Source organism: Geotrypetes seraphini, chromosome 5 (genome assembly GCF_902459505.1).
Source record: "Geotrypetes seraphini chromosome 5, aGeoSer1.1, whole genome shotgun sequence".
In the NCBI taxonomy this organism is placed as follows: domain Eukaryota; kingdom Metazoa; phylum Chordata; class Amphibia; order Gymnophiona; family Dermophiidae; genus Geotrypetes; species Geotrypetes seraphini.
In genome coordinates, this window is record NC_047088.1 from 81,807,184 (window position 1) to 81,823,524 (window position 16,341).

At 46.4% G+C, this 16,341-nt stretch overlaps 1 protein-coding gene across 1 annotated transcript in view; it reads left to right on the forward strand.

The window, feature by feature from the left end:
* The window catches only part of LOC117360467 (zinc finger protein 395-like), a 91,200-nt gene extending 74,859 nt beyond the window's left edge, over window positions 1-16,341 (forward strand). Inside the window, exons 9-10 of the mRNA XM_033944244.1 lie at window positions 7,309-7,400; window positions 16,013-16,341. Of these exons, the coding sequence (XP_033800135.1) occupies window positions 7,309-7,400; window positions 16,013-16,124 (204 nt within the window). The 3' untranslated portion in view covers window positions 16,125-16,341. The remainder of the gene's footprint in view (window positions 1-7,308; window positions 7,401-16,012) is intronic.

The window sequence follows — 16,341 nt, forward strand, 5'->3', positions numbered from 1 at the left end:
CAGACCGGCCTGAGCCTCGCACCATACCGCCGGTGTCGACACCATCGGTACCGTTGAACACCTCCATGCCGGTACTCGCGGCTGAACCACTTAATCCTCCAGTACAAACACGCTCTGATGCCGACCCTCCCCGACATCGAGACCGACACCAGTCCCCCCGAGACCAGGACCGGCATCGATCTTCCTCCCCCGGTACCGTCTCGATGCGCTCTGGCAAATCTCTCTCTAAGACTCGCCACACTGAGCCGTCCGCACCACCGTCCCGTCCTGCACACACCGACTTCAGGGACCAGGACTTATGGGAAGAATCCCCACCCGGTACCGATGATGAGGCTTCCTCAACGGACGAGGAACCATCGATGGTCGATACCAGTTCCAAACCTGAACAGTCCTCATTCACAAAATTTCTCAGGGAAATATCGGCGGCTCTGTCGATCCCTTTGGAATCCGACTCTAAGAAGTCCCAGGCTTTCCTGGAAGCCCTGGACTTCGAACAACCTCCCAAAGAATTTTTAAAGTTACCCGTCCATGACATCTTACGGGAAACTTTTTACAAAAATTGGGAAAATCCTCTCACGGTACCGGGTGCCCCTCGAAAACTGGATAGTTTATACAGGGTCATTCCTATCCCGGGGTTCGACAAACCTCAACTACCCCATGAATCCCTTCTAGTGGAGTCCACCTTGAAGAAAACCCAGGGCTCCAGTGTTTATGCCTCCACCCCTCCTGGCAGAGAGGGCAGAACAATGGATAAATTTGGCAAGCGCCTTTATCAGAATTCCATGTTTGCCAACAGGGCTAATAATTACACCTTCCACTTCTCCTTCTATATGAAGCATTTGGTGCAACAACTCTCCTCCTTACAAAAGTACATCCCTGAGCGTAAGATCCCGGTTTTCCAACAACAAATCTCCAGTTTGCTCCAACTCCGGAAATTTATGGTGCGATCCATTTATGACTCTTTTGAGCTGACCTCTCGAGCATCTGCCATGGCTGTTGCCATGAGGCGCTTGGCCTGGCTGAGAGTTTCTGACCTCGACATTAATCACCAAGACCGCCTGGCTAACGCACCTTGTCTTGGTGATGAACTATTCGGGGAGTCCCTGGACTCAACTACCCAGAAACTATCAGCACACGAGACCAGGTGGGATACCCTAATCAAACCTAAAAAGAAGACTCCACCTGCTCGCTCCTACAAACAGCAGTCTTCCTACCAACGCAGGTTCTCGGCCAGACCTCTCAACCTGCCTCAGCAACAACAACCTCGCTGGCCTCGTCAGCAGCACCAAACTCAGGCACGTTTACAGTCTCACCAACCTGCCAAGCCTCTCCCACAGTCAAAACCATCTCAGCCCTTTTGACTCTTTTCTCCAGGGCATAGCCAGTCTCCCGCCATCATTGCCTCTTCCTCAGCCGATAGGAGGCCGCCTTCAACTCTTCCTCAACTGTTGGGAGGTCATTACATCAGACCTGTGGGTCCTCAACATCATTCGCCACGGCTACTCTCTCAACTTCCAGACTCTTCCACCAGACAATCCTCCCATAGAGTCTGTTTCTCACTCCTCTCAATCCCCCCTCCTCCTGAGGGAGGTCCAATCCCTTCTTCTTCTCAATGCCATCGAAGAGGTACCCCCAGACCAAAGGGGTCAGGGATTCTACTCCCGCTACTTCCTGGTTCCCAAGAAGACAGGAGACCTCCGTCCCATCCTCGATCTTCGGAACCTCAACAAGTGCCTGGTCAAGGAAAAATTCAGGATGCTCTCCCTTGCCACGCTTTACCCTCTTCTCTCTCATCACGACTGGCTATGTTCCCTAGACCTCAAAGAGGCCTACACTCACATTCCAATCCATCTGACTTCACGTCGCTACCTCCGATTTCAGGTACAGCACCACCACTATCAGTACAAAGTGCTACCCTTTGGCCTCGCATCATCGCCCAGGGTGTTCACCAAGTGCCTTATTGTGGTGGCGGCCTTCCTCAGGTCTCACAACCTCCAGGTGTTCCCATACTTGGACGATTGGTTGGTGAAAGCTCCTACGTCTCCGCTTGTGCTACAAGCCACTCAACACACCATCTCTTTCCTCCATCTCCTGGGGTTCGAGATCAACTACCCCAAGTCACATCTCCTCCCCACACAGCGACTTCAGTTCATTGGTGCCTTCCTCGACACCACTCTGATGAGGGCGTTTCTCCCCTCAGACCGCCAACGAACCCTGCTCCATCTCTGCCGTCAGGTGCTCCTTTGTCGCTCTATTCCGGCTCGGCAAATGATGGTCCTCCTGGGCCACATGGCCTCGACAGTCCATGTGCTTCCTCTGGCACGACTCCACCTCAGGACACCTCAATGGACTCTAGCCACGGATCCTCTTTCTCATCCCATCTCTGTGACATCGTCTCTTCAGCAATCTCTTCAATGGTGGTTGAACTCCTCAAATCTTTCCAGGGGTCTACTCTTTCATCTACCCCCTCACTCCATGATCATAACCACAGATGCCTCCCCCTATGCATGGGGAGCTCACATGGGAGATCTTCGCACCCAGGGACTCTGGACCCCTCAGGAGCGTCAACATCACATCAATTTCCTGGAACTCAGGGCCATGTTCTATGCTCTCAAGGCCTTCCAGCACCTTCTCTATCCTCAGGTTCTTCTCCTGTGCACAGACAACCAAGTCGCCATGTACTACATAAACAAGCAAGGCGGCACCGGATCTCCCCTCCTCTGTCAGGAGGCTATCCGCATCTGGACCTGGGCCACGGCCCGCAGTCTCTTCCTCAAGGCCGTCTATATCCAGGGCGAACAGAACTCCCTGGCCGACAACCTCAGCCGCATCCTTCAACCTCACGAGTGGACCTTGGATCCTCCCACACTCCACTCCATCTTTGCTCTCTGGGGCACTCCTCAGGTGGACCTCTTTGCAGCTCCTCACAACCATCACCTGCCCCAGTTCTGCTCCAGACTCTACTCTCCTCATCGTCTGACCCCGGATGCATTCCTGCTCGACTGGACGGATCGGTTCCTCTATGCCTTTCCTCCACTGCCTCTAATGTTGCGGACGCTATTCAAACTCCGCAGGGACAGAGCCACCATGATTCTCATCACTCCTCGGTGGCCTCGCCAACACTGGTTCTCCCTCCTACTCCAGCTCAGCTCCAGGGAGCCCATTCCTCTTCCTGTGTTTCCTACTCTACTTATGCAGCAGCATCAGTCTCTACTACATCCCAATCTGTCATCGCTCCACCTGACAGCTTGGTTTCTCTCGGGCTGACCTCTACAGAGAATCTGTCTCAGCCTGTCCGTCGCATTTTGGATGCCTCCAGGAAACCGGCCACCCTCCAATGTTACCATCAGAAGTGGACCAGGTTCTCCTCTTGGTGTCTCCTGCATCACCACGACCCCACCTCGTTGGCAGTGGAAACTGTACTGGACTATTTGCTCTCTCTGTCCGACGCTGGCCTCAAGTCTACCTCAATCAGAGTCCACCTCAGTGCCATCACTGCGTTTCATGAGCCTATCCTCGGAAAACTCATCCACTGGTTTCCCGGTTCATGAGAGGCCTCTTCAATGTCAAACCACCTCTGAAGCCTCCTCCTGTCGTCTGGGACCTGAATGTGGTTTTATCAGCCCTCATGAAACCTTCGTTTGAGCCTCTTGCCACTACTTCACTCAAATTTCTGACGTGGAAGGTGCTTTTCCTCATTGCCATCACCTCTGCCAGGAGGGTTAGTGAGCTGCATGCACTGGTTGCCGACCCACCTTTTACTATTTTTCACCATGACAAGGTGGTTCTGCGTACCCACCCTAAATTCCTTCCCAAGGTGGTCTCGGACTTCCACCTCAACCAGTCCATTGTATTGCCTGTCTTTTTCCCTAAACCCCATGCTCATCCTGGGGAACAGGCGTTACACACGCTAGACTGTAAGCGGGCCCTTGCATACTACCTGGACCGTACCAGGGCTCACCGCTCTTCACCTCAACTCTTTTTGTCCTTTGACCCCAACCGTCTGGGGCACCCTGTTTCTAAACGGACGCTTTCTAACTGGCTTGCTGCCTGCATTGCGTTCTGTTATGCTCGGGCCGGTCTCTCACTGGAAGGTGCTGTCACGGCCCACAGGGTCAGAGCTATGGCTGCTTCTGTGGCTTTCCTCCGTTCCACGCCCATCGAGGAAATCTGCAAGGCTGCCACTTGGTCCTCAGTTCACACGTTCATTACTCACTATTGTCTGGATGCCTTCTCCAGACGGGATGGACACTTCGGCCAATCTGTGTTACAAAATTTATTTTCCTAATAGCCAACCATCCCTCCTCCCTCTCTGTTAGCTTGGAGGTCAACCATGCGTTAAGAATATGCTGCCTGCTTGTCCTGGGATAAAGCACAGTTACTTACTGTAACAGGTGTTATCCAGGGACAGCAGGCAGATATTCTTACGACCCACCCACCTCCCCGGGTTGGCTTCTTAGCTGGCTTATCTTAACTGGGGACCACGCTCTCCTCCGTCGGGCGGGAAGGCACTCGCGCATGCGCGGTGCGGCCATCTAGAACTTTCTAGTTAAAAGTGTCCGTACCGGGGCTCCGTTGGTGACGTCACCCATGCGTTAAGAATATCTGCCTGCTGTCCCTGGATAACACCTGTTACGGTAAGTAACTGTGCTTTATGCCTCCCTGCCAGCAAATGGTGATAGAGACAGAGAACACAGCTTTGCAGCAAAACCATCACTGCCTATAAATAGGGTTACCAGACGTCCGGATTTCCTTGGATGGCTATTCAAAACCTGGCACTTTGACCGGGTTTTGGAAAGCTTCCGACGTTGGGGCGACATCCTCAAATGCACAGATGCAATGTGGTGACATCAAGTGCGACTGCATCCCATGCGCACGTCATTGTGTCGCATCTGTGCATATGCAGATGCTGGCCCGACGCACGAACAGGTTAAGGGGGGTGGGACTGGGGATGGGGCGGGATGTGGGCAGAACTGGGCAGGCCTGGGGGCGTGGCCATGGGTCTGCATTTTTCTTTGGCAAAATCTGGTAACCCTACCTATAAGAGGCTGTGTAACTAGGTGACTCTCCTAAAGACATCTGCAAAATTGCAGTGGGTTCCTTTTAGCATTCTTTTACTAAGCACTACAAGCTTGTTCAAGCCAAGGAACAGGAATGGAAGTTCGTAAGACAACCCTGGCTTCCTCCCACACCCAATGTTAGAAAGCCTGGGTACTTCCCATTTGTCTAGACTTGTCTAAAGAGATAAGGAAGGTGAAATTTCACCTTAACCTGTTAAATTCTTCCTTGAATTCTTCTAGACCACTCCAGGACCCACCCAGGGAAGCTGTTGGCTGAGCTGTTATGTTGCTGTCTAAGAATGCTCTGATATACTGAGCCTTGTATTTGTAGTGTTCTGTGTTTACCTTCCTTCCACATTGGTGAACTACTGTTATAGGATCACTGTCATTGTGCTTTGGCCTTTGGCAACCCTTTATTGGGGGAAAGATATTTTATTGCCATTTAATAATTGGTTTCCAATTGCTAGCTTTGTAAGAAGTTAACTAGTTATACAGCCTCTTAGAGGCAGTGATGGTGCCACTACAAAACTATCTTCACCATCTGCTAGCATGGAGACATAAACCTATTTGTTTGAACTAATTCAGCAAAAGGTACAGGGGGGGTGGAGTGAAGATGTCAGAGAGGAGTTGGGAGGGGCCGGGGTAGGGTTACCAGATGTCTGGATTTCCTCCTGGACATGTCCTCCTTTTGAGGCCATGTCCAAGGATCTGGACTGCTTTTCAAAACCCAGCACTTTGTCCAGGTTTTGAAAAGCTTTTGATATCGGGACGGCATCTGCGAATGTGCGGATGCAATGTGGTGATGTCACCCATGCGCGGATGCCGTCCTGACACATGTACAGGTTAAAGGGGGGGTGGGCCTGGGGGCGTGGTCATTGGTCCAGATTTTCCTTCTGGAAAATCTAGTAACCCTAGGCTGGGGGGGATGGCGGGGCCTACGTTGACTGACCCTGAGAGGGAAAGGTACGTGGGGGGTGCAGATGTCAGAGGGGTGTTGGGGGGGGGGTTTGTGGGGTGTCAGGAGTGGGGCTGTTGGTGGTGATATCGGGGGATTTGGGGGTTGTCAATATTTGCGAACCGCCTGTGAGAAAGAAAGGTACGGGGAGGTGGGGATGTCGGAGGGGTGTCAGAGGATATATAGGGTGTCGGGAGGGGGGCTATCAGGAGGGATGTTGGAGGTGTCACTCAGCAAGAAGTAGACTTACGTGGACCGCCTGTGAGAGGGAAATGTACCAAGGGGTGTGGGGATGTCAGAGGGTGTTAGGAGGGCAACTATGGAGGTATGGAGTCAGCCTACGTCCATGAGAGGGTCCCCTCCCCTCCTGTTCCGATGCCATTGGTAGTGGTAGGATAATTGGGTACAGCAGTTGATAGGATACAACGAATGGTAGGAAGATCCTACCAATTGTTGTATCCTATGAATTCTCCCTACCGATTTCATTCCAGCAATTGTCTTCCTACCAATTGTCGGGATCCTGCCATGGAGATAGGGAGACAAAGGGGTGGGGATAGTAGAGAGAGGAAGAGTGTGACACAGACCAGAAAGGGGGTGGAAAGGGAAAAAGAGTTTCTTTAGCCATTGACAAGAGACCACACCATGGGGTCCGGTAGGCAGCTTCAGGGAGTCCTGCTGGTTCAGCTGCTCTGCCCTGATCAGCTGAACTAGCAAGCAGGGAGAGCAGTGACTGCATTTTTTTTTTTGACAGGCAGGCAGTCAGTCAGGAGGAGAATCTGCTAGTGATTGCTCTTCTGAGCAAGCACCAGACACACTTCTTCCCCCTTTTACCGGCGATGCTCTGCATGAATAGAATGCATATAATTTGCACGCCATTGTGCTGAGCATTGCTAGTAAAAGAAAAATCACTCCTACCACGGTATTTTTTATCGTGGTGTTGGAGCTTTGTGCATCTGGGCCTGAATAGCTTGTGGCTAAGTTTTTATTCTTTATTATAGAACTCTATCCAACATTGCCATAAGACTTTATTTTAATCTATGGAGGATTCTTTGATTGTAATATATCTTATTGTAGATTCCTAATTAACTATCTCCTGCAAGCCAGGATCAGATGAATGCAGTGTTATAGGGTGGGACTCCGAGTGTAGTTTGCAGGGGAGAGGGAGAGGGAGGCTGTGAATTGAAAACTGCATTTTTGACCTAAACTAAACTAAACTAAACCTTAAGTTTGTATACCGCATCATCTCCTTTGTTCTTAAAATTACAAGTTCCTTGCTCTTCCCATCTCTGTCAGATTCGCAGCCGATCCCTGAGTTTCAGTGAGCAGCAGCCAACAGTGAAATCGCATCTGATTGTGACTTCTCCCAGGGCATCCAGCGGCACAAGGTGAGATTTCTTCCATGGCCAAAATGGGTGAGAGGGAATGCTGAGTTTAAATAGGTGATTTTCACATCAATTTGTAAGGGTAAGAAGTCTAAAATGTTCCCAGATCCAGTTTCAATAGTACTAAGATGCTGAATCTCAAATTGATACCTGCTCTGAAGAAAGTGTGTGTACGTCTAGCAGCGCTATAGAAAAGATAAGAAGTCGTAGTAGTATGCATGTACTCTACATGTGGACGCAGTAACTTTGTAAAATTGTGCACGCATATCAAAACCTGCCTCTGCTCAGTAAAGGATATGGGGCTCACTTTGCTTGGGTGCAAGCAACAGATGTTTTGCAGGTTTGTGTGGAAGTTCTGCAGGCTCGAGTCCACACCACACAGCATGATGGTCAGAAGTTGGCTGAATCCGTTTAAACCTCACCATTGTTTTCTTAATATTGTGCCGAATGGACAGCAGTAATGCAGGATGAAACAAAGTACTAAAGATGGCCCACCCCAGTATAAAAGAGAACTCAGACCAGCCAGGGTCTCTTGTTCTCAACAGTTATTGAAGATCCACAGCAGTTCCAAGCTCTAGTTTGATGGTGAATTGGTACATGGATGAATTAAATTGCCTTATCTGTGGTGCTTTGAGTCCCAGTACGTTGAAGCACATGCCATGCCCACAGCACCTAGTAGTAACAGGGGTCCTTTTACTAAGCTGTGGTAAGTGCTAGTTTGCTCAGGTGTTCTGTGGTAAGTTTGAAATCAACGCACACTTAAAAAATGTTAAAATTTTTGTTGGAGGAGACGTGTTTGGGAGCAAAGAGTATTTTATCCTGCGCTAATTAGATAGCGTAAGATTACCACATGAGCCCTTGTCTCCTACAAAATAGGAGTCAGTAATTCTTTTTAATGGCTGTGTGCTAGTGGCAACATTGGCACATAACTATTTATTGAAGAAATAGGAAACTGACCATTTACCAGCGGTAAAAATGGCCTTGGTGCATGGCAAAAATTTGTGTAAGGGCACACTAATGCTTCTTTTTACCACAGCCTATTAAAAGGACTATTTTCTCTACAGTTTGGCACAGTGATTAGATTTTAAAATTATTTATTTAAAATATAATTCGTGTATCCAAACATCTGTGTGCATAACAGTGAAACATAAATAATCCAATACATAAAAACATTAAAATAATTTATAAAACAAACAAACCAAGTACCTATACTATTGGATAAATAATATGTCACATAGGGATTCCTTTTAATAATGGGGGAGGGGCTATAAATTATTTCCAAAAAGGCATCTAGCTAAAAGCAGCTTAGGTTTCCTATGTGTCATTTTTAAAATAGACATCTGAACTGATCCCAGCACAGTACAAATTCTCTGGCACAAATTTGTACCTGTTCACAGTCTACTAGCAGTAGGTTCATTTGCTCAATGTACACAGACACAAATGTTGTAACTCTGCCCCTGCTCCATCCAAACTACTGTATATACTAGAATATAAACCGATCTGGATAGCTTTTTTCCCAAATAAATGAGGAAAAATGGTTGACTCAAATATAAACTGAGATTAGAAATTTGGGTGATCCTGGCGAGAGTCTACAAAGATTAGATATCCTTACCATAAGTTCTAACACAATTTTTTTAACTTTTTAAATATTTTTATTAGCACTAAACCATACACATTTACAATAACAGCAGTTTAAACAGTTCCTATGATTTTAGGTTTCTATTCCCACATCCCCTAGTAGCTTAAGAAGCCTTTGAGAAAAATGTATTTTGGGGGTCTGCCCATGAAGATTCCCTAGTTACATGAGCTTGAAGATAAGAAGCAGTAACATACTGCAGAACAGGATGGTATAAACAGAAAAAAAAAACCCGCCAAACAAACCTGTATGTCCTATCCAGTCCACCCTTCCATACTAACTGCTCAGCTCCATAATCCCCATCTTGCCCTGAATGTATTAAGCAAACATAGCATAACTTGCAGCAACCTCCCGCCCACTCTTTCATGGATTCCCCCTCCCCCCCTCAGCCAGACATTGAGAACTTGATCCATCAACCCAGACTCCCTGAGCAGGGACAAATCCCCCTCGAAAGTCCTTCCCCTTCCTTTTCCCTTCTCCCAACGCTTAATGCTGTACACCTCTATTACGCACATTGTATATATCTAGCTGTAAACAGCATTGATCTCTTGTAATTGTTCATATTGTATCATCCTATATCTTAGTATAACATCCTGTATCTTATTGTAAACATCCTGGAACTGTTCACTTGTTAATATCCTGTACCTTATTGTAAATACCCCAGTACCTGCTCACTTTGTATTATCCTGTATCCTATTGTTAACACTGTACTCTCTCTAGACACGACTTTCACTGTAAACCGCTTCGAACTTAGGGTATAGCGGTATATAAGAAATAAAATTATTATTATTATTATTTAGTTGGGGAGGATGACATGTGAGGAAGAGTGTAAATAGAAAGAGAGAAAAGGGAGGAGAGGTGCCAGCCCTAGCAGGAGAGAACTAGTGGACTCCATGTTCTGCTTAAAAAAAAAAAAAAAAAAAAAAAAAAAACCTGCCCACTTCAGCCAGCGTTGTGCTTACCTTTGAAGAAAGCTACTACTACTGCTGCTGCCACCTCCAATGCCGAAGAAAGCTGTTCCTGCAGCCACCAAACTTAATACAGTCACCACCATCCTTCATGGACATCCCCCCTCAGCCAGTATTATGCTTATGATGGAGGAAAGCTGCTGCCAGGAGCCGGCAGGCCTTGAGAATGCGCAGATGCTCAAAGCCCTACACTGGATCATCATACAGCAGCTGCTTACTTTAGGTTCGATGGCTGTGATAACAGTTTTCTTGGTGTCGGGAGCAGCAGCAGCTTTCTCCAATTGTAATGTAATGTTAGCTGAGGAGGGATGTCCATGAAGGATGGTGATGCCTGTATTAATTGATTGGAGGGGGAAGAGTGTATGGTGGACAGCCGCTCTGGTGTTTATCGTGGCGGAAAGGAGAGAATTCGCACATGGAAGCCTACAGCCCATCAGGAGTTGAGCGTAGGACAGTCGCCGATGGTCAGGTGGTGGCTCGAATATAAACCGAGACCCCGATTTTTGGGCCATTATAAACGATATACACCCAAGAATGCCTATGCATTTTGTGTATAAAAATAGGCACTATGTTGCTGTGTACCTACTTTTTACGTGTCTATACTCCACAGAAGTTTAGAAAAAGCATGTTTTACACTTGGAAAATGCTAACTACCCAATAGTCTGTGCATCATTCCCTGTGTCCCACTTCTCCCTCCCCCCATTCCCCTTGTTTTAATCCATTGGTATTCTTCTGTAAATACTGAGGCCAGGATTTTCAAAAATCCGTGTTAAAAAAGCGATGGTCTGCTAACACAGCCGTTTTGATACCGAATCTAAAAACCCGAGCCATTCTTAAAAAAATCATGCATGCAAATAAGATCGGTGGGCAGCAGCGAAGATTTCCCGCATTTGCATGTGCCCATCGCTGATGGGCACATGCGCAGAAAAATGCCATTAAAAAAACCCTACGCTCTCCTACTGCACTATTGGACGAATGGAAGGGAGAGAAGGGGAGAAGCAACATCAACTTTTATCAATCGCGCATAAAACATGCCGTTCTCTCCCAAAAATTCAGGTAAATCTTGTGATTTGCTTTTAATGTTAAATTTAATCAAGACCCTTAGCAAGAAACACACAAGATAAGAGTATCATACATGCGCTCAAGAAGAAATGTTGGCTTTTAACAATTTTGCATGAAACATGCCTGTCTCCCATAAACTCAAAAGAAGCGTGATTTTACTACCCTCCACTTATAAAATATATAGATACACGTGTTTTGTTTTTTTCATTACCACAGTCAAAACACAAGTGCTGGCACTGTAACGGCACCCCCAGACCAGTTGCTGCTTTTTGTTGTCAAAAGCCGACTTCGCTCTTTGAAAATGCCTCGTTGATTTTTAAGAATCCACCGAAGGGCTCATTTCAATGTTAAAGAGCACATTTGTATGCCATTGTCAGACTGCTAGAAACCTCGCTAAAGACAGAGATAATCCGTTTTCAAAATCCGCCGCTAAAATGCGTGCAGGCTAAACTGCCGGAAAACAATTTAGCGATCATGTTAAAGTTTTCAGAATCTTGCCCTGAATCACATGTACTGAAAAGGGATAGCCTTGTCACTGTATTGTGCACTCTTAGCTGCATTTTTCTTTTGTCAGCGCGCACCCATTTTCAGTGTGGTAAAACATGAATTTGAACTTAGCTGCTGCTGCGCCAAACCAAAACTGTGGAGCCTGAGTCATCAACACCACTTCCTGATGAATAGCAGTTGTAGAATCTGTTGCAAGCTGCTGTATCATAGTGGACCTTACATGTTCATATTTCTATTTAGTAAAGTCTGATACATTATCCTTCCCCTTCCTTGTTCTCCCTCCCTGCTCCCCCCTCCCTCACCATCAGCTACACTGATCGAGATGACCATGAGATCTGAACTCTTAAGATCTTTGGAGTCCTTTTACTACAGCCACAGCAAAATTGGCCTTCGTGCGCCTCTTACACAGGTCTTTCTCACTTACTAAAACCAATTGTGCTGTGCCTGGAAATTGGATGATTTGCTTATTTCTGATCTGAAGAAGAAGGGGTTACCTTTGAAAGCTAAGCTTAAAGGCCTGGATTCTGTAACTGGTGCCATTGTCAGCAACCGCCATAAAAACAACCGCTGATCACGTGTCAATCATGTGCCAGGTACACAATCGCACCTACGGCAAAGATAAGCATCCGAAATGTAGGCCAGGATATTCCTGGCTTACATTTCCAGCACCTACTATGATGTGAATCGCGTCTCCGTAGGTGCTTTAGGCCACCTAATGCCACTTCCAGCGTTAGCCATGCCCACAATGGTGCTAGGCAGCCTAAAGCACCTATGGAGGCGAGATTCACCTCAATAGTGTTTTTTACTGTTTAGGCACCTACAGGCACCTAAAAAAACTGATGCAATTTAGAGAATCTGGGCCAAAATACATTGAGTTAGTCCATAAAAAGGTATTACCTTATTTCCTTTATGTTTTTGATTTATTTCTATATAAAACTTTCATATTTCTGGAATTAATGGCTATGTGCTAATTAAGCAATTAGCATGCAGCCATTAAAAATATTACTGCATGAGCCCTTACCGCCACCCATTATGTAGGTGGTAAGGGCCTATGTGCTAACTCCACACTAATCAGCACCCAACAATGCCCCTTGTGCTGAGTAGCACTGTCAAGACCACTCTCCACCCCCCAAACATGCCCTCTTCCACAAAAATATAAAATATTTAGCATGCTTTGTGCATATGTAAATCAGCAAATTTACCACAGGATGCCTCATAAGAACATAAGAACTGCCATCTCCGGATCAGACCTTCGGTCCATCAAGTCCGGCGATCCGCACACGCGGAGGCCCTGCCAGGTGTACACCTGGCGTAATTTATAGTCCACCATATCCTTATATGCCTCTCTTAAGGAGATATGCATCTAGTTTGCTCTTGAAGCCTAGGACGGTTGATTCCGCAATAATCTCATCTGGGAGGGCATTCCAGGTGTCAACCACTCTCTGAGTGAAGCAGAACTTCCTGACATTAGTCCTGAACCTGTCCCCCCTTAGCTTCATTATATGTCCTCTAGTCCGTGTCAAATTGGACAATGTAAATAATCTTCTCTGCTCTATTTTGTCGATTCCTTTCAATATTTTGAAGGTCTCGATCATATCCCCACGCAGTCTCCTTTTCTCAAGGGAGAACAATCCTAGTGTTATAAGTCTGTCCTCGTATTCCAGTTTCTCCATACCCTTCACCAGTTTTGTTGCTCGTCTCTGCACCCTCTCCAGCAGTTTTATATCCTTCTTTAGGTAGGGAGACCAATGTTGGACGCAGTATTCCAAGTGTGGTCTGACCATTGCCCTATAAAGCGGCATTATAACTTTCTCCGATCTACTCGAGATTCCTTTCTTTATCATGCCCAACATTCTATTTGCCTTCTTTGCCGCTGCCGCGCATTGTGCCGACGGCTTCAGGGTCCTATCTATCAGTACACCTAGGTCCTTTTCTTGTTCACTCTTCCCCAGAGTTGCACCTGACATTGTATACTCGTATTCCTTATTCTTATTGCCTAAATGCATTACCTTGCATTTCTCCACATTGAACTTCATCTGCCATTTCTCCGCCCATGTTTCTAACCGACACAAGTCGCTCTGGAGTTTCTCTCTATCCTCCTGCGATCTGATCGCCCGGCATAGTTTTGTATCGTCTGCAAACTTGATGATCTCACTGGATGTTCCTTCCTCCAGGTCATTGATATAAATATTAAAAAGGATCGGCCCAAGTACCGAGCCCTGGGGTACACCACTAGTCACTTTCTCCCAGTCGGAGAACTTCCCATTTATGCCCACTCTCTGCTTTCGGTTTTCCAGCCATTTGCCTATCCATCTTTGTATATCCCCCTCTATGCCATGGCTTTGTAGTTTCCTGAGAAGTCTTTCGTGTGGAACTTTGTCGAACGCTTTCTGGAAGTCCAAGTATATTATGTCCACCGGCTTCCCACTATCAATTTGCTCGTTCACGGTCTCAAAAAATTGGAGTAAATTCGTCAAACATGATTTCCCTTTCCTGAATCCATGTTGACTGGGTTTCATCAAGTCGTGTGCGTCCAAGTGCCGGACTATGCTATCCTTGATCAGTGCTTCAACCATCTTGCCGGGGACAGACGTAAGACTCACAGGTCTATAGTTGCCCGGTTCCCCTCTCGATCCTTTTTTGAAAATTGGGGTGACGTTCGCTATCCTCCAGTCGTCCGGTATCTGTCCAGTTCTGATTGTCAGGTTTGCAAGTTTTTGCAATAACTCTCCGATTTCAACCTTCAATTCCTTTAAGACTCTCGGGTGAATTCCATCCGGTCCAGGGGATTTGTCACTTTTAAGTTTGTCGATCTGATAGTATATCTGGTCTAAGTCCACTTCAACTGTGGTGAGGCTGTCTTCTATTTCTCCTGCAAACACTTTCTCCGCTTCAGGTATTGTTGAGGTGTCCTCCTTCGTAAAGACGGTCGCAAAGAAGGAATTTAGTTTGTCTGCGATGTGTTTATCTTCCTTGATGTACCCTTTTCTTCCCTGGTCGTCCAGGGGTCCCACTGCTTCTTTTGCAGGTTTTTTCCCTTTCACGTATCTAAAGAAGGGCTTGAAGTTTTTGGCCTCCTGGGCTATTTTTTCCTCATATTCCTGTTTTGCGTCCCTCACCGCCTTGTGACATTTCTTCTGATCATCTTTATGTTTGATCCAGGCTTCGGTTGTCTTTATGCATTTCCATTTTTTGAAAGAGTCCTTCTTTTCTTTTATGGCTTCCTTCACCTGTATGGTAAGCCATGCCGGTTCTCTTTTGCTCTTTGTTCTCCGATCTTTGGAAATCCTCGGAATGTAGAGATCTTGTGCTTCTGTGATAGTATTTTTCAGTAGGGACCATGCCTGATCTACCGTTTCGAGTTTGTCCACCATCTTCTCGAGTCGTTTTTCTACCATGGCTCTCATGCGATCGTATTTACCCTTTTTAAAGTTCAAGGTGGTGGTTAAGGTTTTGGCATGTTTCCCTTTCCCGATGTCAAGTTTAAAGTTGATTACATTGTGATCACTCGTTCCCAGTGGAACCATGACTTCCACTTCTGTTATCGGTCCCGTGAGGCCATTTAGGACCAAGTCCAAGGTGGCGTTGCCTCTTGTCGGCTCTTTTACCATTTGTTCCAGGAAGCAATCCCCTAGCACCTCCAGGAACTTGGCCTCCTTGCCGCAGTTGGAGGTTGCTAGTTTCCAGTCTATCCCTGGGAAATTGAAGTCTCCCAATATAATTATATTGCCTGTCTTGCATTCTTGTTTGATTTCCTCCATCATCAGTGCATTCCACAGCGTCCCTAGCGTGTGATAAGTAGAGAATGACACAGGAATTCATTTTCCCATCCTGTCCCAGAGAGTTCTTTTCTTGTCCCTGCCCCATTCCTGAAAACTCTGTCCTCATCTGCACAAGCCTCAAACACTTTAAAATCATAAGTGTTTGAGGCTTGTGCAGTTAATGCAGAGCTTACAGGAATGGGGCGGAAGCAGGGACAGCAACAAAGCTAGCGGTGATGGGGCAGGGAAATTAAGTTCCTGCGGGAACGGGGAAAAAATTTTCCCCATGTCATTCTCTAGTGATAAGCACATGATGGTGCTTACTGCATTTTGGTAAAAGGACCCCTATGTCATCCCCATATTTCCATTTAAATGGCAACGGGTAAAATGATTTTTCTGAAGAGTTAAAATAGCCATTTTCCCTTTAGGTCTTACATTTCCTTTCACTGTTTTATCACAATATTTTTATTTGGTTGATTTAGGGTTTTTTAATTTTTTTTCCAATGCATTATTTCATATATATTTTTTTGTTTTAATAACCATGTACCTTGTACCCACTCTTTAAGTGGTTAAGTGGATCTGTGTGATTACTCTTCTTAAGCTGGATCCATGATTATGGGAAAGCAGGTTTGAAAATGTTTATAGGAGAGTGAATGACGCTTCCTTCTTGTTCTCTCGCAGAAAAATTCGTGGTGAAGCTAAGAAGTGTCGTAAGGTTTATGGTATCGAGCATAGGGACCAGTGGTGCACAGCCTGCCGGTGGAAGAAGGCCTGCCAGAGGTTCTTGGACTGAGACGGGAGTATGTCACAAGCTCATGCTTTGTCCCTCCTCCTGAAGGAGGTATCTAAACAGCGCTTAACATGTCTAAGGCTCCAGGTTTCCATTGAACATACTTCTGAGACATGGCTGGAGAACAAAAGACTTTGCAAGTGTAAATTTTAAGATGTATAATATGTTGTATATTGCCCAGCTTTTCCCTTAGAAAAATGAAACAAAAAATTTCCCTTTA